This window comes from Caretta caretta, chromosome 1 (genome assembly GCF_965140235.1).
Source record: "Caretta caretta isolate rCarCar2 chromosome 1, rCarCar1.hap1, whole genome shotgun sequence".
NCBI classification, from domain to species: domain Eukaryota; kingdom Metazoa; phylum Chordata; order Testudines; family Cheloniidae; genus Caretta; species Caretta caretta.
The window spans coordinates 120,416,306-120,438,768 of NC_134206.1; the positions used below are offsets into that span (position 1 = coordinate 120,416,306).

The window sequence follows — 22,463 nt, forward strand, 5'->3', positions numbered from 1 at the left end:
ATCAGTCTCTCTTCAGATAATGCAAAATCCCACCACTTATAAGAAAATGGCTGGTGAGTCACCCACAGCGAAATGTATATGTGCACAATCACTCAAAGGAGAAAAAATGGTGTTTTAGAACAATGAAAAAGAACAGTAAGCCTGCTATGGTGATTTCTCAGAGGAAGACACATTTTAACAGACATGTAATCTGATTATTCTATAGAACATTCCTTTTTTTATTTTTAAAAATCATGTAAACATCAATCAGTAAGAGAAGATTATCAAAACCAGAGCCGTTTTAAAATCTATGTATAGAGAAACGAAACACATACTATAACCTAAATAACAAGAACTACAACCATGATAAAAAGAGCTTGGAGTCCAGAAAAACCACTAATGCCGAAATCCTGGCACCATTGAAGTCAACGGCAAAACTCTCATTGACTTCAGTGGGGCCAGATTTTCACCCCCGGGATTTTATAAATAGATCAAACAGTTCACTAGGCACATAAAAACAAGACAGAAAAAAAAAACTAATACTTTTTCCAACTAAGTTAAAATGCAGTTGTACGTTATACAACAATAGACTCAAAAAAAAATCAAATTAAATAACACCTGTCCAATAAGTATCACCCATCGATAGAGAATTTTAATTTAAGGGAAATATTATTTCCTTTTCTCTAGTATAATTGTAGTTGTTTATATTGAATTACCAAGAAATGAATATAAAACTAAACTTTATGAAACTACAAGTGATATTCATGTAGTTTCATGAACTACATGATACTGATCAGTATCAAGCTCACTAGTATCTTTAAGGCCAGCTGTGAAGAAAGGAAAGCCTTGTCTTCATCAAAAGTGTAAAATAAGTACATTTTATAAGTACATAAAATTTGAAAGGACATGAGGCAGAAACCTAAAGACAGAACTTGAGCTGAGAGAAACAATAATTAATTCTCTCAACCAGCATAGATTTTTGAAACGCTGGAAAATACAGTTTTTATTTGCTAGAAAAGATTACTTCTATTTCCTGACCTGATTTATGAGCCTTGCACAATCAATAGCTGATCAAAAAGGGTACAATCAGCACATGCTTTTGCACAAGAAGAGATGAAGAACTGCTGTTAGAGATTAAACAGTTTAAGTATGGAATGGAGAAAATTAAAATCACAAATGGAGGTTAAAAGTATTGACATAGATTTGTACAAATGGTTGAGGTTTTTTAAATGACACCAGAATTAGGTAGTTATTAACCCTGACCCCATACTCCATACAAGGAAGGTGTCAGGGATAGAGCAGCTTTTTACAGTTTCATTTTTGAGGTAGCTTGATGTTACATTTACAAAACAGAAATTAATATTACTTTTCATTGACAAACTTATTTTAGAATTTCCAAACTTCTGCATGTTTAAATTTGTAACTAAAATATTCTTGTACAGCTTTTATTTTTAAGAGAATAATTTAGCAATTTTCACTTCAGTTTGGAATAATATACTTGTGTGTGTGTGTGCGCATGCACACGCTTTTCTGAATTTTAATGTTAAATAATGATTCTGAGGCTATTGTGTAGAAATAGCAGATAGATGAGACACTATTGTTAATGATTTTAGTGACAAGAAAAATGCCACTCAAGCAGAAAAAATACATATTTCCAATGTTCCTGTCAGGATTCCCTCCCCACTCTGAACTCTGGAATACAGATGTGGGGACCCGTATGAACAACCCCCTAAGCTTATTTCTACCAGCTTAGGTTAAAAATTCCCCAAGGCACAAATCTCTTTTGTCCTTGGACAATATGCTTCACCATCAAATGATTTAAACAAACATTCAGGGAGGGCCACTTGGAGCCCAATCTCCCCCAAAATATCCCCCCAAGCCCTTACACTCCCTTTCCTAGGGAGGCTTGAGAATAATATCCTAACCAGTTGGTTACAAAGTGAGCACAGATCAACCCCCCCTGGGTTTTAGGACACTGAAAATCAATCAGATTCTTAAAAGAAGAATTTTATTTAAAGAAAAGTTAAAAGAATCACCTCTGTAAAATCAGGATGGAAGATAACTTTACAGGGTAACAAAAGATTCACAAACACAGAGGAACTCCCTCTAGGCTTAGTTCAAAGTTACAAAAAACAGGAAAAAACCTCCCTCTAGCAAAGGGAAAATTCACAAGCTAAAACAAAAGATAATCTAACACACCTTGCTTGGCTTTACTTACTATTTTTGTAATATTAGAAGCTGGTTCAGGATTGGTTGGAGGAGATTTATTTCGGCCTGGCTTCTCTCAGTCCCAGGAGAGAATACCCAACAAAAAGCACAAACAAAGTCTCCCCCTCCCCAGATTTGAAAGTATCTTCTTTCCCCATTGGTCCTTTTGGTCAGGTGCCAACCAGGTTATTTGAGCTTCTTAACCCCTTACAGTTAAGGACAAATTCTAGGCTACCCTTAGCTGTATGGTTATGACAGTTCCCATGGGTTGACACCACTTAAATCCCAGGCCAGATGTCTTAGTAATTCATGAACCAAAAGCACATCTCTCTACACATCAGTCAGGTCTTGCAGCTAGGAAAATGTTCTGTAGTTCAACTCCTCTTGGGCCTTGTGCTCGTTATCCACTGAGAGGAAGGCAAGCTTACTGCAGGACACCTAGCTAAATGGCAACCAGTGTACTAGCAATAGAGTTTTGATCTGCTGTCAAATAATTTTATCTTTAAGAGAAATAAAATTCTTATAAATCTGAAGTACAAGAATATACTATCATTAAGGCTCCGTGTTTGTCACCGCGGTCACAGATTCTGTGACCTCTGTGACTTCTGCAGCGGCCTGTGCGGCTGGCCTGGGAGCTGCTTGAGCCACTCGGGGCAGCCCTTGGGGCAGTCTTAGGCCCTTCACACCCTCTCCCCCCAGCAACAGGAGTTCAGGTCGGGGGGGCTCAGGGCTGGGGATTGGGTGCGGGGCGGTGCTTACCTGTGTGGGGGGGTGCTCCCTAGAAGGGCAACAGGAACTCCCCTCCCTCAGCTCCTAGCTCCATGTGCTGCCTCAGCCTGCAGGCACCGCCCACGCAGCTCCCATTGTCCGCAGTTCTTAACTAATGGGAACTGCAGAACTGAGGCTTGGGGCGAATTGAAGGCAGCACATGGAGCTAGGAGGTGGAGGTTGCTGCTTCCCAGGAGCCGGCTAGGGAACATGCCCCAATACTCCCTCCCACCCACCCACCCACAGACCACCCACGGCACCCACTGAGCACCCATTGTGATCCACTGCTCCCAGGTCATGCCCACTCCCCCAGCACCCGCAGCACCCCCTGGGCTGCAACCCCCCCCCACCCTAAACACTTGCGCCGCCCCCAGCTTTAGTCATGGGTATATAGTACAAGTCATGGATAGGTCATGGCTGTGAATTTTTGTTTACGGCCCTTGACTTGTCCATGACTTTTACTAAAAATACCCATGACTAAAACGTAGACTTAACTATCATGCATAACTTTATTTGTATTTTGTATGCATTCTTTGATTATGGTAATAGACCTGATCTGTCAAAGAGAAATTACATATGTGTATGTGTTATTTACGTAGAGGAAGAGAGATAAATGAAAAGGACAACTTTGGATAGAAGGAAGCCTGGAAACTCATTTAGGTCAATCATTTTTTTAAATCATATCATACTGAGATTATGCTAACTTTTGTGTGTGTTGCAGTGTTGCTACAGTGGAGCTGATAATTGCTGTAAATGAACAAAATCACCCCCTAGTGTCTAAATGTTAATAGCACAGCAGGAAAAACACTGTTACCATTGCAATTTTTTCACCATTAACTCAAACAGAGAGCATGATGACTGTAAAGGAGTTTCTAGAGTTTCCCTTATGGAAAAAATATTGGCGTGTGAGAGTGGTAAAAAGAAAAGGAGCACTTGTTGCACTTTAGAGACTAACCAATTTATTTGAGCATAAGCTTTCGTGAGCTACAGCTCACTTCATCGGGGTTATCTCATTAATATAGTGGTAAAACTCCCACTGATGATTAGGGTGTTAGAATGCATAAGGACATCAGAATAGATCTAAATGCACATTTTAAACAAGTATCTTTCTGGGCTGCTTTGCTGTAATTTTGGCTTACTTATCACTGAGACTTGTAGTAAAAGGTGGAAAATGTACTCCTGGTATGTTTTTGAGATTTCATAAATGTTTAGAAAAAAGACTACAAATTCAGTTTTGCAATCCTTAATCTAGGCAAAACTCTCCATTAATTTCAATAAGAGTTTTATTTGATAAAATCTGTAGATTCGAGGCCTGTGTATGATAAATTCTGTTTCTGTGTTAGCATTGTGTAAACTCATGTATTGAACATTTAACAACAATTGTTAAAAAGAACAAATATTTTTCTTGAAGAGTTTACAGAGCCCATGTCCCTGAAACAAATTCTGTTCTGCTACTCCTGTGCAATTCCTATTGAACTCAGTGTATGCCACTGAAGTCAATGGAGCTTGCATGCATGTATCTGACAACAGAATTTGGCTCGGTCTCTTTCAGAGCCCTGATCCTGTTTTAGGATTTTTTTTGTCACCTATCACTTTATCAGAGAATTTCCTTGATTGAGAAAGCAGGTGCTTAAAGTTAAGCATGTGCTGATGTCTGAATAGAGATGTTTTCCCAAATCAGGACTAGAGAGCCCTGTTTTCCTCTTCTGCTTTCTTTTAATGATGCTTTCTGCAAGGATCATTAATCACAGAAAAAAATAATTTCTTGCAGATAAAGATTTTGTGGATTAATGGCAACTACTTATCCAGCTCTAGACATATTTAACACTGACAAATTGGAAATTTTATGTCTGATTACATTTTAATAAATTGTAAATTGAGTGATTTTTCATAATTTTAGTTAAGTGATAATTCTTGAACTAGTTTTAACTGAGTGATGATGCATATGTAGTGTGTTAGATGGTGCTTACTTTACATTTCAGTTGAAATGAGGGCTTCAGTGCTAATAGATTTTACATATTTATTTAGATGCATTAAGAATAACAGAGGCCTGTTAAAGTAGTGTATTTAGATGTCACTTCTATACGCAGTTACATAGACATTAATCTTAGGAAACTAGTCCGTGTTCTATTTGTATAAATGAATGGCCTTAATAAATTCCCAAGTAGAGATACCACCTAGTGGTAAAAAATGCTGGCGTTTCTCATTCACACAGTGCGTGTTGAAAACTCAATGTTAAAAGGAATGCGTGTAGCTGAAGCATGTCAGTCTCAGGATACTAGAAAGACAAAGTAGGTGAGGTAATATTTATTGGACCAAATTTTGTTAGTGAGAAAGACAAACTTTCAAGTCACATGGAGCTATTCTTCAGGTCTGCAAATGTTACCCGTACAAAATTCTCTATTACACACACTCTAGGACACCCGCCCTTACCTAGTTCCTCGGGCTCAAGGCGTAACCCGGTTGATTTAGGCACTCCCACCCTTTCCCAGTTCCTAGAGCTCCAGGCAAAAGGCATCTAACTTTATCCCTCCGTGGGCTCTGGGCTCTACTCCTCCATGGGCTCCAGATAAACACCCATTCCCTGTGGACTTAATCTTTTGGGGATTTACGGGTGAAGGAGACTTACACAGTAATATCCTACTTAACCTCTATTTATTAACAATCACCAAAACAGAATGCACATGCTAAGCACACAATGCTCACCACTCCCAATAAGGCAGATGCACTTTTCCTGCTGGCCAGTCAGGATCAGGTAATCTTGAGGTCTGGCACCTCTGATCTTGGGGCTGTGTCCTGGAGTTGGTTCCAAAGAACTTCCTTTTGGACCTCAGTTTATATAGTGAAACTTGAGTCTTGCTTAGCTGTACCTTAACCAATCATTTTACTAAAATATTACTAAACAATTTTTAACCAATTCTAACATACTGTAAAACAATTATTTAACCAATCATACCCCACCACCCTAATTGATTTATACCTAGCAAAATTAATTATGTAACAGACAGAAACAATCAAAGAACCAGACAGAGACCATCCAGATAAACAATAGAGAAGTGGGGACCACAAAGATAAAACAATAAAGAAGTGGGGATTTCACAACCCCCACTACTAGTGATTTCTTGCCATACAGAATGCTATCAAGCCATACAGAATGCTATCAAACTAAGTTTTCTTTAACCATCTTAAGATTTGTTCCTTTCTCTGGTAATGGTGGGTGCTATTAGGATCACCTTCTTAACAGCCGATATTACATTGTTTTAATGCAGGGGTTCTCAAACTGGGGCTCGGGACCTCTCAGGGGGTTGTGAGGTTATTACATGAGGGGTCATGAGCTGTCAGCCTCCATCCCATACCCCGCTTTGCCTCCAGCATTTATAATGGTGTTAAATGTATTTTAAAGTATTTTTAATTTGTAAGCGGGGTACTTTTGTACTCAAACTTTTGTACTGGTGACCCCTTTCACATATCAAACCTCGCACTCAGAGGTTTGATATGTGAAAGGGGTCACCAGTACAAAAGTTTGAGTACCACTGTTTTAATGTAATTTTAGATGGAATGTGAGCATGTGACTTTCTGCTGCTTAGCTATTGGCTGCTGCTGTCCTAATATGGCTGCAGACAAAGGCCTTAGGCCTTACAATATGGCTACAGGAAAAGGCCTTATCCTTACAGGAAAGGAACTCCCAGCATGACCGCTAAATGCAAGATGGAACAGATTGTTTAGCATAAGTAGCTAGCACATATTTTAATTGCCATAAATATAAAGGGAAGGGTAACCACCTTTCTGTATACAGTGCTATAAAATCCCTCCTGGCCAGAGGCAACATCCTGTTACCTTTAAAGGGTTAAGATGCTCAGCTAACCTGGCTGGCACCTGCCCTAAAGGACCAATAAAGGAACAAGATACTTTCGAATCTTGGGGCGGGAAGGCTTTTGTTTGTGCTCTTTGTTTACGTGTTTGTTCTCTCTTGGGACTGAGAGAGGCCAGACAGAAATCCATCTTCTCCAACCCATCCTAATCCAAGTCTCCAACATAGCAACCAGTATAGGTTAACCAGGCAAGGCGGATTAGTTTATCTTTTGTTTTATGTGAATTTTCTCCGTGTTAAGAAGGAGGTTTATTCCTGTTTTCTGTAACTTTAAGGTTTTGCCCAGAGGGAGATCCTCTGTGTTTTGAATCTGAATACCCTGTAAAGTATTTTCCATCCTGATTTTACAGAGGTGATTCTTTTACCTTTTCTTTAATTAAATTTTTTCTTTTAAGAACCTGATCTATTTTTCTTTGTTCTTAAGATCCAAGGGTTTGGGTCTGTGTTCACCTGTACAAATTGGTGAGCATTATTATCAAGCCTTCTCCAGGAAAGGGGGTGTAGGGTTTGGGGGCATATTTTGCAGAAAGACGCCAAGTGGCTTCTTTCCCTGTTCTTTGTTTAAAATGCTTGGTGGTGGCAGTATACTGTTCAAGGACAAGCCAAAGTTTGTACTTTGGGGAAGTTTTTAACCTAAGCTAGTAAGAATAAGCTTAGGGGGTCTTTCATGCAGGTCCCCACATCTGCACCTTAGAGTTCAGAGTGGGGAAGGAACCTTGACAGTAATGTAAGGGATCATTCAAGGTGAAGTGACCAGTTAACACCCCTGCAGTCACAAGACAAAAAGAGGGGTTTAGTTGGGTTACAGATTGTTTTAATAAGCTATAAATCCAATGTGTCTGTTCAGTCTGTGATTTTTATTGTCTAACAGAGTTATGAATTTAAGCTCCCACGCTGATCTTTTGAATGTGTTGTGCAGGTTTTCTTTGAGGATGCGGATTGATATAGAGTGATGGCTTTGTGAAAAGTGTTCACCCACAGGTGATAGGGTGTATTTGTCTTTTATATTTTCCGGTGTGAGTTAAATTTGAGAGCATAGTGATTGGTTTTACATAGTTGTTATTGGGGCACTTAGTGCACTGGATGAGATATACTACATGTTGTGACAGGCATGTGTAGGATCCACAGATCTTGAAGGGTGTGTTGTGGGGGTTGTTGATCATTGTAGCAGTGAAGATATGTCTGCAGGTGTTGTATCTGTTCTGGCAGGGTCTGGTGCTGCTTTGAGTTGGTGTGTCCTGGTCTGTGAATCCCTACCTTGGAATTCTCCCATAACTTTGCATTAAAATTCCAGTTAGTTACTCTTAATATATGCCGTACACATTTATTTTTATAATCATATTAATACATCGTTTAAAAAAATAAAGTATAATTAATAAATGCAACCACGGTTCAAACAGCCTACACTGCGGAAAAATTTTGACTGTGGAGATAAATGTATTTATTAATGATGAGAAACATCCAATTTTGTCCTAATAAACCTAATGCTAAATTTAGCAGGCACTTAAATTGAGTGTTCTTTGTTAGCAAAGTGAGATCTTACAAATGTGTATTTTCAAATGTCTGTTTGAAATGTGTCCATTACCAGATGTCATAGGCATAATTAAAAATGTAATTTCTGTCACACAGTTCATCCCAGCTTTGTTACGTTACTTTCTGAAAGTGGAATTGTTGTCTTTTTCCTCCATTTCATTGTCACATTTTGGAACATTCTGTTCCCACCGTTATTAGGGGAAGCCTTGCTCAAAGAGACAATCGTGTCTTGACTCTTAAAAGTAGCACATCTCAGGTTCATCCAAGTCTCTGGTGGTAGGGAGTTCCATAGTCCATGAGCTCCTCTTTTAAGTCCTCTCAGCCAGAAAGCTGGCTGCCACTAGGTTTAGGACCTAGAAACTGCCATATTGAATTAAGCCAATGGTTCCTCTGAGTTAGTGTCCAGTCTCTAACAGTGTCCAGTACCAACTCCTTCAGAGTAAGATCCAGGAAACTTAATAACGATCAATTACGGAATAACCTGCCCATGGGAGAAGTGAATTCCTTTTCTCATGTTGTTAGTGGTTTACTTATGCCCTGAAGCATGAGGGTTTAAGTGCTATAAACTTAAACTTATGTTTTCATAAACATTTTTTATGTAATATAATCCATCCAATATGCATGTTTACAGGGAAATTTTCTAGTTTCTTTTTTCAGAGTTGTGATGCACATCGCAATATGGTCTCTAAAATTACTCTGTAAAATACACACGGGTACCGTTGTTGCCTAACACACCTTGTTTTTCTCTCTCGTAATAAATCCGTAACCCCATTAAAAATGGGAAACTGTTCCACAACTAGGGTGGGGGAAAGTAGCTTTTGTCTACTGCACTACATTACTTTTGGGGATTTGTTTGTTTGTAGGTTTTTTGTATGTTTGTTTATAATATGTGATCAAGGGGTTGTAGCTTTGATGAGCCATAACACTATGTAAATGTTAAGACTAATACTTATAGTTATGAATACAGACATGTGTAACTACAACTATGCTAATAAACTATGTAGCTTTGCTGTTGCATTCATGATCTCGGTTAGTGCTTATTCAGTAGCTTTTGCCATGACCAGCAAATTTCAATACAGATGACAATAACGTAGCATTTACTATATAGCATTTTTCATCCCTAGATCTCAAAGTATGTTATGAAAGAAGTTATTTAGTATTAGTTTTGCAGATGGGAATGATGGGGTGCAGTGGGCTTATGTTAATTGCCCACCGTTAAACAGCTGGTCAGCAGTAGAGCTAAGAACAAATGCAATTTTCCTGACTCCCAATCCTGTGTTCTATTGAGTGGACCTGTTGTCTCCCAGTCCCCTTTGTCTCACAGGATAACCTTGTGGTGTCAAGACCAGCTCTATATGGTTATTTTTCTAGGGGCAAGTTCTAGTAATATGCAAATCCTATTTAAAAAACTTTGCCTAGTCACTTTTTTTAAAAAGCAGGGTTTTTTAGTACATTAGTATATGAAACTAATTTTCAGTTGATTTTCATAGTTGAACTGGGATCATCTACCAGTGTAATTTCCATAATGTCTTTTAATGTTACTTATTAAGTCAACAGTGGCTCAGGTGTGCAGACCATTTATTTTTAATTTTTGCATTTATAGATACTTCTTTCGTAGTGGCAATCCAGAGCATCCAGGAGATATTCTACTAAATACTACAGTGGAGGTTCTGCCTTTTAAGGTATGAATACATTAATATCTCTCCTTTCTATATTAGAGTAAAAGCAAAACTCCTAATTTCTAATGACATCATTGGGTTGGGAAAATTATGGGTGTCTCTTTTATTGGAATTGAAAACCTCTTATCTCATCACATTTATTCCTCTTTACTTTAAACAGACCTTATTTACAAAGAGCAGACTTTCATTCAGAAGAAGGCTTGGTAAAAGGAAGATAGGTAATCTGGAGGAGAACAGTCTTTATTCATCTATTTTTGTTTAGCTGCTGTTTTGTTTTGTTTTAAGAATTGGATTTTGGAGGAATTGGCTTCACTCCGCTTCCTCATTTTTCATCCACTGAGTGTCCAGCCTTAAAGATCCTGCATAAATCCAGCTAAGCAGATATTTTGGCATCTTAATTGTCAAGTTAATAGAACAGAGTGTGAAACGTTCTGTTCCTTCTACACAACCAACCTGGATTTTACCTCAAGATGGCAATGCAGTGAATAAAGACCATTCCAGTCTGATGTCAGACTCTAACCACTGTACCTAAAGGAGAATCTTTAGTCTTTTTCACCATAAAAATTTCTATTCCAATAGCAAAGACATTACTTCAAAAAGAGGGTTATTTCAGTCAGTATGAAAAGAGTAATCTAAAGTATTTGTGTCCAATTTCATTGCAGTTGATACACATCTGATGCAGATATTTTTAGCTGGAAGAACCCTGACCATTGTGTCTGGAAGATTAACATATGATGATTCAAAGTGATATCAGAGCAGTGATCTTGCTAGTATTCCACTCTCCCCTACTTTATTCCCACTGCATCCCCCACACAAATCCTACCTTCACTCATGAGATATTACTTCACAGTTTTAATCGAAACAAGACCCTCTTTCCTCTCCCCACTTCCTTGTGTTGTGAGAGGCCAAACTTATTGATGCTCATAGATATATTACAAGAGTGAAATTATAAAAAAAGAAATAACTGCTCAAAATGCAAAAATTATTTGGAAAGCTGCATAATTTCACAATAGAAATATCTTTAGCCAAATTCAGAACTGGCATAAAGAGGCGTTAAATGGAGTTGTACCCGAATTAGGCCTGAATTTGGCTCATCATATTTACATTCAACTGGGTAGAGTTAATTTGATTTAAGTTCACTAGTTTACCGTGGAGGTCAGCTGGAAAAGATAGGAAACATTTCAGACAGGAGCAGGTAAAGAGTGGTGTATCTTGATATCCCTTTCTCCTAGTGTTTGATTCTTGTTGTTTCGTCAAGAAAATTTTTCTTTTAAAAAAATCCATATATTTATCATGTATACAATTCTAAACATCATTAAAATTATTAATTTTAATACAGTTTACATTTCATCATACTATTTTACATGTCTAAATAAAGCCCAAAGATGTATAGAAAGACAATTAGAAGCCTTTAAACGGGGTTAAAATACGTTGCCAACTCTTGTGATTTTTATCGTGAGTCTTGCCATATTCATTGTTTTTTTAAATCCTTAGTTTCTCAAGTCAAGCGATTACATGAAGGCATTAGCATTTTTAAAGGAAAACAAAAAATAAAGTAATTTTCTAGCCCTTCTGATTGCAGAGAAAACTTTGAAAAGTTTGAAAGCGATATATCTTGAATTTAGCAAAGCTTTTGATACAGTCTCCCACAGTATTCTTGCCAGCAAGGTAAAAACGTATGGATTGGATGAATGAATTATAAGGTGGATAGAAAGCTGGCTAAATGGTTGGGCTCAACGGGTAGCAATCAAGGCTCAATGTCTAGTTGGCAGCCGGTATCAAGCAGAGTGCCCCAGGGGTCTGTCCTGGGGCCGGTTTTGTTCAGCATCTTCATTAATGATCTGGATGATGGGATGGATTGCACCCTCAGCAGGTTTGCGGATGACACTAAGCTGGGGGGAGAGGTAGATATGCTGGAGGGTAGATCCAGAGTGACCTAGACAAATTGGAGGATTGGGCCAAAAGAAATCTGATGAGGTTCAACAAGGACAAGTGCAGAGTCCTGCACTTAGGGCAGAAGAATCCCATGCACTGCTACAGGCTGGGAACCGACTGGCTAAGCAGCAGTTCTGCAGAAAAGGACCTCGGGAATTACAGTGGATGAGAAGCTGGCTATGAGTCAACAATGTGCCCTTGTTGCAAGAAGGCTAACGGTATATTAGGCTACATTAGTAGGAACGTTACCAGCAGATCGAGGGAAGTGATTATTCCCCTCTATTTGGCACTGGTGAGGCCACATCTGGAGTATTGCATCCAGTTTTGGGCCTCCCACTACAGAAAGGATTTGGACAAATTGGAGAGAGTCCAGCAGAGGGCAACGAAAATGATTAGGAGGATGGGGCACATGATTTATGAGGAGAGGCTGAGGGAACTGGGGCTTATTTAGTCTGCAGAAGAAAAGAGTGAGGTGGGATTTGATGGCAGCCTTCAACTACCTGAAGGGGCGTTCCAAAGAGGATGGAGCTAGGCTGTTCTCAGTGGTGGCAGATGACAGAACAAGGAGCAGTGGTCTTAAGTTGCAGTGCGGAAGGTCTAGGTTGGATATTAGGAAAAACTATTTCACTAGGTGGGTGGTGAAGCACTGGAATGGGTTGCCTAGGGAGGTGGTGAAATCTCCTTCCTTAGAGGTTTTTGAGGCCTGGCTTGACAAAGTCCTGGCTGGGATGATTTAGTTGGGGTTGGTCTTGCTCTGAGCAGGGGGTTGGACTAGATGACCACCTGAGGTTTCTTCCAACCCTAATCTTCTATGATTCTATGACCTGAGGACTTGTCTACATATGGATATCCAGAAAAATTAATCCAAATTAACTAAAGGTGTGAATTTGAAGGAGATTAGCTAAACCACATTCACTTCCAAAGTGAATTAAAATAAACCCAATTAAGGCCACTTTAATTCTGAATAACAGTGTCCAAACAGTGATTTAATGTGCTTTAATTAAACCACTTCACCTTTAGATAATTTAGATTAATTTTCCTGGATGTCCCCATGTAAGATAGCTGTTGGTATACCATAAAGGCTCATAATATAAAAGGCAAAAAAAGAACTCAACATATATTTGAACTCATTATTTTTCAGATAAACTCCTAATTATTGAGGCCTGACATAGGATGTTTGAACACCTGAGTTTGGCAATACTGTAACTCTAAGCCAACAGTTTATAGACGCAACTGCTCTATTCAAAAATCCTCCATACAAGAAAGGAAAGATCATCCATAAACCGAATATATATTCCCCACTTCTCCAGGCATGTTATTCCTGCGTTCAGTTTTCCCTTTGCTTTGTTCTTGCCGAGGCAGGGTCAGTTTTGTCAATCATTGGGTAGGGACTGGTTCCCCATTCAAAAAAAACCCTGCAATTCAGTCTGCCTTCTGTGAGCAGAAACAGGCTGTTTCCAGACTTCCTGCTTCCCAAAAATAGAGAGCATAGGAAAAAAGCCTACTTAAAATTGCCAGTTTGGTTCTGAATATCATGCTCTTTTTTCCCCGTCATGTTTAATGATAAAGCTTTCAGGTTTTGTTTCTCAGGGCTTAGGCTAGGCTTGCTCAAAAGCATGCGTCAACAGCCTCACCCACAGGAGCTCGAGATATAGTAGCAAAACCCAAGAAGTAGCCTGGAACAAAGGGATCCTGAGATCATCTCCCCTTCAGCCTTGCCTGGCTGAGGGAGTTTTGCATCTTCTATACCCAGGAGCAGCCTTTGCTCTCCTGCTCTGGCTGCTAGCTATAACTACCAGCTCCCAGTGCTGGCCACCAGTAGGAACAGCTCCCCTGCTCTCAGCACAGTGCCACAGCACGAAGCATACACCCTACCAGCACTGAGGTAACAGCACTACAATGGCTGGTGGCCCTGCAGGAAGCAGACCCAGCTCAGGTGGCCCCAAGGATTTCCAGCTCTGTTTTGACCTGTGAACCACAGACTCCAGCAGGGCTGAATCCAAATTCAGTGGCTGATGCCGGACAGAAACTTAAAGCTGAGTTCAGTAAAAATCTTTCAAATCCCAGAATTCCTACAGGATGGATTGGCTCTAGGTCTTAAAGCAACACACTCCAAAAACCATTTTCAGCCATCTTTTTAGTAATAGAAGAAGCAAACCTTAATGGATTTCCTCTCATCCACCTATCAAGCATTTTTGATTAATCACCAGGAATTCCCCAGAGTAGAGCCTTTGGATTTAGATCATCTGACCCTGGATGAAATTACTAGACTGTTGTTCACATTCCTTTCTTCAGTTTCATTTTTCTATCTCTTTATTAAAGTGAGTTTACTGGTGTCCATCCCCTTTGTACATGGAGGCATTGTGCCTTTTCTAGAGGCATTGTGTATTGAAGAATCACAAATATTGTATTTTTCATATTGATCAGGTGGCTCTTCATCTCAAATATTTTTTTACCAAAAGTAAATTAGGAATTTCACAGATCCCAGGAGATAGTCCTCCCATCATTCTCTACAAAGCCTACGCATCCAAAAGAAAAGCTCCAGCAAATATTTTATTTCCACCAAGCTGTTAAGATCTACCTGGCAAGAATGTAAATGTATAGAAAAGTCATCCTGCAACAAGAGCCAAAAAAAAGCATCTAAAGCATTAATTGCTAGATAGCTGAAGTATTGCATTAAAGAAGCCTATGAAGCAGGCTTACAGGAAAGATAAAGCTCTTCAGACAAGGACATTATTTACTTCCTGGACTGGTAAATTTTTGTGTTGAATAAAGGCATTGGTAGGGCAGCAACAGTCACCTAATTAAGCATTAACCAGGGCGTAGGAGATGGACAGGGGCCTTGACAGATGCTGCCTTAGCAGGAGGGTTTTGCATACTGTGATACCTAAAAAGAAAAGGAGTACTTGTGGCACCTTAGAGACTAACCAATTTATTTGAATATAAGCTTTCATGAGCTACAGCTCACTTCATCGGATGCATACTGTGGAAAGTATAGAAGATTTTTTTTATACACACAAAGCATGAAAAAATGGGTGTGTATAAAACAAACCACTACAAAAGGTTTTCTCTCCCCGCACCCCACTCTCTCGCTGGCAATAGCCCATCCAAAGCGATCACTCTCCTTACAATGTGTATGATAATCAAGTTGGGCCATTTCCAGCACAAATCCAGGTTTTCTCCCCCCCCCCCCCCAAACCCACTCTCCTGTTGGTAATAGCTTATCTAAAGTGATCACTCTCCTTACAATGTGTATGATGATCAAGGTGGGCCATTTCCAGCACAAATCCAGGGTTTAACACGAACGTCTGGGGGGGGGGGAGGGGTAGGAAAAACAAGGGGAAATAGGTTACCTTGCATAATGACTTAGCCACTCCCAGTCTCTATTCAAGCCTAAGTTAATTGTATCCAATTTGCAAATGAATTCCAATTCAACAGTCTCTCGCTGGAGTCTGGTTTTGAAGTTTTTTTGTTGTAATATTGCAACTTTCATGTCTGTAATCGCGTGACCAGAGAGATTGAAGTGTTCTCCGACTGGTTTATGAATGTTATAATTCTTGACATCTGATTTGTGTCCATTTATTCTTTTACGTAGAGATTGTCCAGTTTGCCCAATGTACATGGCAGAGGGGCATTGCTGGCACATGATGGCATATATCACATTGGTGGATGTGCAGGTGAACAAGCCTCTGATAGTGTGGCTGATGTTATTAGGCCCTGTGATGGGAGCACAGTTGGCAACGGGCTTTGTTGCAAGGATAGGTTCCTGGGTTAGTGGTTCTGTTGTGTGGTATGTGGTTGCTGGTGAGTATTTGCTTCAGGTTGGGGGAGGGCTGTCTGTAGGCAAGGACTGGCCTGTCTCCCAAGACTTGTGAGAGTGTTGGGTCATCCTTCAGGATAGGTTGTAGATCCTTAATAATGCGTTGGAGGGGTTTTAGTTGGGGGCTGAAGGTGACAGCTAGTGGCGTTCTGTTATTTTCTTTGTTAGGCCTGTCCTGTAGTAGGTGACTTCTGGGAACTCTTCTGGCTCTGTCAATCTGTTTCTTCACTTCCGCACGTGGTATTGTAGTTGTAAGAATGCTTGATAGAGATCTTGTAGGTGTTTGTCTCTGAGGGGTTGGAGCAAATGCGGTTGTATCGCAGAGCTTGGTTGTAGACAATGGATCGTGTGGTGTGGTCAGGGTGAAAGCTGCAGGCATGTAGGTAGGAATAGTGGTCAGTAGGTTTCTGGTATAGGGTGGTGTTTGTGACCATCGTTTATTAGCACTGTAGTGTCCAGGAAGTGGATCTCTTGTGTGGACTGGACCAGGCTGAGGTTGATGGTGGGATGGAAATTGTTGAAATCATGGTGGAATTCCTCAAGGGCTTCTTTTCCATGGGTCCAGAGGATGAAGATGTCATCAATATAGCGCAAGTAGAGTAGGGGCGTTAGGGGACGAGAGCTGAGGAAGCGTTGTTCTAAGTCAGCCATAAAAATGTTGGCATACTGTGGGGCCATGCAGGTACCCATAGCAGTGCTGCTGATTTGAAGGTATACATTGTCCCCAAATGTAAAATAGTTATGGGTAAGGACAAAGTCATAGAGTTCAGCCACCAGGTTTGCCGTGACATTATCGGGGATACTGTTCCTGATAGCTTGTAGTCCATCTTTGTGTGGAATGTTGGTGTAGAGGGCTTCTACATCCATAGTGGCCAGGATGGTGTTATCAGGAAGATCACCGATGGATTGTAGTTTCCTCAGGAAGTCAATGGTGTCTCGAAAGTAGCTGGGAGTGCTGGTAGCATAGGGCCTGAGGAGGGAGTCTACATAGCCAGACAATCCTGCTGTCAGGGTGCCAATGCCTGAGATGATGGGGCGCCCAGGATTTCCAGGTTTATGGATCTTGGGTAGTAGATAGAATATCCCAGGTCGGGGTTCCAGGAGTGTGTCTGTGCGGATTTGATCTTGTGCTTTTTCAGGGAGTTTCTTGAGCAAATGCTATAGTTTCTTTTGGTAACTCTCAGTGGGATCAGAGGGTAATGGCTTGTAGAAAGTGGTGTTGGAGAGCTGCCGAGCAGCCTCTTGTTCATATTCCGACCTGTTCATGATGACAACATCACCTCCTTTGTCAGCCTTTTTGATTATGATGTCAGAGTTGTTTCTGAGGCTGTGGATGGCATTGTGTTCTGCATGGCTGAGGTTGTGGGGCAAGTGATGCTGCTTTTCCACAATTTCAGCCCGTGCACGTCGGCGGAAGCACTCTATGTAAAAGTCCAGTCTGCTGTCTCGACCTTCAGGAGGAGTCCACCTAGAATCCTTCTTTTTGTAGTGTTGGTAGGGAGGTCTCTGTGGATTAGTATGTTGTTCAGAGGTGTGTTGGAAATATTCCTTGAGTCGGAGACGTCAAAAATAAGATTCTAGGTCACCACAGAACTGTATCATGTTCGTGGGGGTGGAGGGGCAGAAGGAGATGCCCCAAGATAGGACAGCTGCTTCTGCTGGGCTAAGAGTATAGTTGGGTTGAGGGAACCATCTCTGTGGCCCCTTGTGGCATGTAGTAGTTTAGAAAGTTTAGTGTCCTTTTTCTTTTGTAGAGAAGCAAAGTGTGTGTTGTAAATGGCTTGTCTAGTTTTAGTAAAGACCAGCCACGAGGAAGTTTGTGTGGAAGGTTGGTTTTTTATGAGACTATCCATTTTTGAGAGCTCATTCTTTATCTTTCCCTGTTTGCTGTAGAGATGTTGATCAGGCGGTTCCGCAGTTTCTTGGAGAGCATGTGGCACAAGCTGTCAGCATAGTCTGTGTGATATGTAGATTGTAATGGATTTTTTACCTTCAGTCCTTTTGGTACGATGTCCATCTGTTTGCATTTGGAAAGGAAGATGATGTCTGTCTGTATCTGTACAAGTTTTTTCATGCAGTTGATAGATTTCCACTCCATATGGCTAAATGCAGTGCCTTGCATAATGACAGGTTTCAGAGTAACAGCCGTGTTAGTCTGTATTCGCAAAAAGAAAAGGAATACTTGTGGCACCTTAGAGACTAACCAATTTATCTGAGCATAAGCTTTCGTGAGCTACAGCTCACTTCATCAGATGCATACTGTGGAAAGTATAGAAGATCTTTTTATACAGACAGTCTCTACGTAAAAGAATAAATGGACACAAATCAGATGTCAAGTATTATAACATTCATAAACCAGTCGGAGAACACTTCAATCTCTCTGGTCACGCGATTACGGACATGAAAGTTGTGATATTACAACAAAGAAACTTCAAAACCAGACTCCAGCGAGAGACTGTTGAATTGGAATTCATTTGCAAATTGGATACAATTAACTTAGGCTTGAATAGAGACTGGGAGTGGCTAAGTCATTATGCAAGGTAACCTATTTCCCCTTGTTTTTTTCCTACCCCTCCCCCCTTCCTCAGACGTTCGTGTTAAACCCTGGATTTGTGCTGGAAATGGCCCAACTTGATTATCATACACATTGTAAGGAGAGTGATTGCTTTGGATGGGCTATTGCCAGTGGGAGAGTGGGGTGGGGGGAGAGAAATCCTTTTGTAGCGGTAAACACCCATTTTTTCATGCTTTGTGTGTATAAAAAGATCTTCTACACTTTCCACAGTATGCATCCGATGAAGTGAGCTGTAGCTCACGAAAGCTTATGCTCAAATAAATTGGTTAGTCTCTAAGGTGCCACAAGTACTCCTTTTCTTTTTGCGAATACAGACTAACACGGCTGTTACTCTGAAACCTGTGATATCTAATAATATCTTAAAGTATCATTACTTCAGTAGTCTTGCTTGGGGCCTACCCTTGCTTGGGGCTTTCCCACTATAGGAATGGTGAACCTGGATAAGAATGAGAAAGTTGATAACTGCTAATAGCTTTTCTCCGAGTATCCGGGCACTATGTTCTGACCCACCTGTTAATTGGAAGTAAGTAAAAGTTGTTTGACGACAGATTGTTCTGTAGATTGTTAATTATTGTTCTAGTGTTACAAACTGAGTTGTGTTTAGCTTTGGAAGTATTCTCAGTTTGTAGAAAAAGCAGCCAGCCCCAGTGTGGTGGGTCATAGGTTTCTGATCCTGCCGCCTCAAACTGCAGATGAGAACAAAAACCAACTATAGGAATATGATAAGCCTGAATACTCAAGAGAAATCAGCAAGTATCCAATTTCTTTCTGAATACAGCAGGCAGATTCGCTAGTCCTATTTTAAGATTAAAGTGTGCTGTATGGTTTCATGAGTGTCCTTTGTGTGGGGAAGAGGTTTTTTAATCTTTCTCTCCCCAAATCAGCCATGGAGCAGGCTTTACCCCGAGGGTCTTTTCTGGTGTGTGTGCCAGTATCTGCAAATATCCTCGTCCTTTCAGCATATCAGTTCTTATGAGGGGGACTTTTCTTTTCTACCCTGAAGCCAAATACAGTCAGTTCTGGAACAGGTGTTTTGTTTTGTTTTAAGAAAAGTCTATGCTATAAATAACATCTGTTTGCTCATAGAAATAGTAGGCTGGTGCAAAGTTTTTAGGAAAGTGCTCTAAATAGAGAACGAGGGTACCCACATTTTGCTCTAGCTTGCAAATTTATTAGATACATTTAAATAAGTGCTCTCATTTTGTTTTGTGCCTGTTTCATTTTAGAATGAAGACTTGGTATTAAGCAAAGAAACCAAAGACAAACGCTTAGAGGACGGTTATTTCAGGATAGGTAATACTCTGCACCATAGAACAGCAATTTTCATTCTTTTACAAACATGGAAATAAAATTTGTTTTATTACTATATCAATTAGTAAAATGTTATTTTTTTTTAAAGCCTTTATGTGGTTCTGATCATTCTCATTGCGTAACTGATCTTGTAAATGTTACTTGCCCTTTTCAGGTTGATTTAATGAATGACGTTCTGATGTGATTCTTAGCTATCGTGGAAAAAAAATGATTTTATTCATCACTTTTTAAAGTATTCTAATTAGTTTTTAATTCATTTTTATTTTGGTCTGTTAATAGCCTTTATATCATATTTATTCATCCTGATATAATTGAAGTTTCTACCTGTAGGAATACCAATATCTGTACCTGCTTAATGTAGTTTGAATATATTTAAGTCAAAATTTAATAGTTGGTTGCTTAAAATTTGACCCCTGAATCCACAGTTAGTTTCCTAACCAAAAGTGCCCTGATTTTCAGAGGTGTTGAACACCCACAGCTACACTGAATTTAAGCTTTTTTATTCCTTATTAGTGCCTCTGCTGCTTAGTCTGTGTGCTGAGGCTATATGTACTGCAGTATTTGCCAATAAAAAACTGAAGCTTATGGCAAAGAGCTCTGAGCATTACGGAAGATTTTTGGGTCATGGTTTAAGGTTCCATCTTCCTACTATTAGACTTAAGCAAAAAAATAAAAAACCCTCAAAAACTTATTTATGGTGAATTACTGCAGCCAATTCATGACAGTAGCATTGCAAATCCATTTATTGAATAGATATTCACTAGTACTGTTGATTAATCACAGTTAACTCATACCATTAACTCAAAAAAAGTAATCACGATTAAAATAATGAATCGTGATTAATCGCAGTTTTAATAGCACTGTTAAGCAATAGAATACCAAATGAAATGTATTAAATATTTTGGATGTTTTTCTGTGTTTTCATATATATTTTATTCTGTGTTGTAATTGAAATCAAAGTGTACATTATTTTTTATTACAAAGATTTGCACTGTAAAAATGATAAAAGAAATAGTATTTTTCAGTTCACCTCATACAAGTACTGTAGTGCAATCTGTTTGTTGTGAAAGTGCAGCTTACAAATGTAGATTTTTTTTTGCACTCAAAAACAAAACAATGTAAAACTTCAGAGCCTACAGGTCCACTCAGTCCTACTTCTTGTTCAGCCAATTGCTAAGACCAATAAGTTTGTTTATATTTAAATGCTGCCCCCTTCTTATTTACAATGTCACCATAAAGTGAAAACAGGCATTCACATGGCACTTTTGTATCCAGCTTTGCAAGGTATTTACGTGCCAGATATGCTAAACATTTGGATGCCCCTTCATGCTTCGACCACCATTCCAGAGGACATGCTTCCATGCTGATGATGCTCGTGAAAAAATAATGCGTTCATAAAATTTGTGCCTGAACTCCTTGCGGGGGGAATTCTACGTCTCCTGTTCTGTTTTACTCGCATTCTGCCATATATTTCATGTTATAGCAGTCTGATTATGACCCAGCACATGTTGTTCATTTTAAGAACGATTTGACAAAACGCAAAGAAGGCACCAGTGTGAGATTTCTAAAGGTAGCTACAGCACTCGACCCAAGGTTTAAGAATCTGAAGTGCCTTCCAAAATCTGAGAGGGATGAGGTGTAAAGCATGCTTTCAGAAGTCTTAAAAGAGCAACACTCTCATGCGGAAACTGCAGAACCCGAACCACCAAAAAAGAAAATCAACCCTCTGCTGGTGGCATCTGACTCAAATGATGAAAATGAGTCGGTCTGCACTGCTTTGGATTGTTATTGAGCAGAACCCGTCATTGGCATGGATGCATGTCCCCTGGAACGGTGGCTGAAGCATGAAGAGACATATGAATCTTTAGCGAATCTGGCACATAAATATCTTGCGATGCCAGCTACAACAGTGCCATGAGAAAGCCTTTTCTCACTTTCAGGTGACATTGTAAACAAGAAGCGAGCTGTATTATCTCCTGCAAATGTAAAGAAACTTATTTGTCTGAGTGATTGGCTGAACAAGAAGTAGGACTGAGTGGACTTGCAGGCTCTAAAATTTTACATTGTTTTATTTTTGAATGCAGGTTTTTTTGTACATAATTCTACATTTGTAAGTTCAACTTTCATGTTAAAGAGATTGCACTACAGTACTTGAATTAGGTGAATTGAAAAATACTATTCCTTCGGATTTTTTACAGTGCAAATATTTGTAATCATAAATATAAAGTGAGCACTATACACTTTGTAATCTGTGTTGTAATTGAAATCAATATATCTGAAAATGTAGAAAACATCAAAAATATTTAAATAAATGGTATTCTATTGTTTAAAATTCGATTAATTGTGATTAATTTTTTAATTAATATTCCTAATAAGCCCTAATATTCACTTTCATTAGAAACCTTTCTACAAACCAGATCTTTTATTTGTTTGTCTGGAGATTGTTTATTCAGGATATGCTTTTGCTCATTTAAAGGTAAATTTGAAAGTGGTATAGCAGAAGGAACAGTTGACCCAAGTCTAAACCCTATTTTATCATTTCGGCTTTCGGTAATACAAAACTCAGCAGTCTGGGCAATTCTGAATGAGGTGAGATGTTGTATACTTTACCCCTTCCCTTTTAAAATCAGAATATCAAATATGAGATGTCTCTTAATTGCATCAACATATTTGAAGCTAAGAATTTTTGGATTAATCAGAAAGCTGTTTCTCTTTTATAATTGTTTAAACATTAAGATTCACTGTAATGTACTAAAATGTGTTTTTTTTCTCAATTCTTCATTT

General features: G+C 39.4%; 1 protein-coding gene across 5 annotated transcripts in view; it reads left to right on the forward strand.

Moving 5' to 3' along the window:
- Positions 1-22,463, forward strand: part of MGAT4A (alpha-1,3-mannosyl-glycoprotein 4-beta-N-acetylglucosaminyltransferase A) — a 133,285-nt gene that overhangs the window by 109,099 nt on the left and 1,723 nt on the right. For 3 of the 5 annotated variants that reach the window (XM_048858362.2, XM_048858341.2, XM_048858352.2), the window contains exons 13-15: positions 9,963-10,041; positions 19,595-19,661; positions 22,156-22,268. In XM_048858362.2, coding sequence (XP_048714319.1) covers positions 9,963-10,041; positions 19,595-19,661; positions 22,156-22,268 — 259 coding nt within the window. Of the gene's footprint in view, positions 1-9,962; positions 10,042-10,198; positions 11,468-19,594; positions 19,662-22,155; positions 22,269-22,463 lie in introns of those variants that run through there. The other 2 variants (XM_075130644.1, XM_048858381.2) reach the window with 2 other exon arrangements.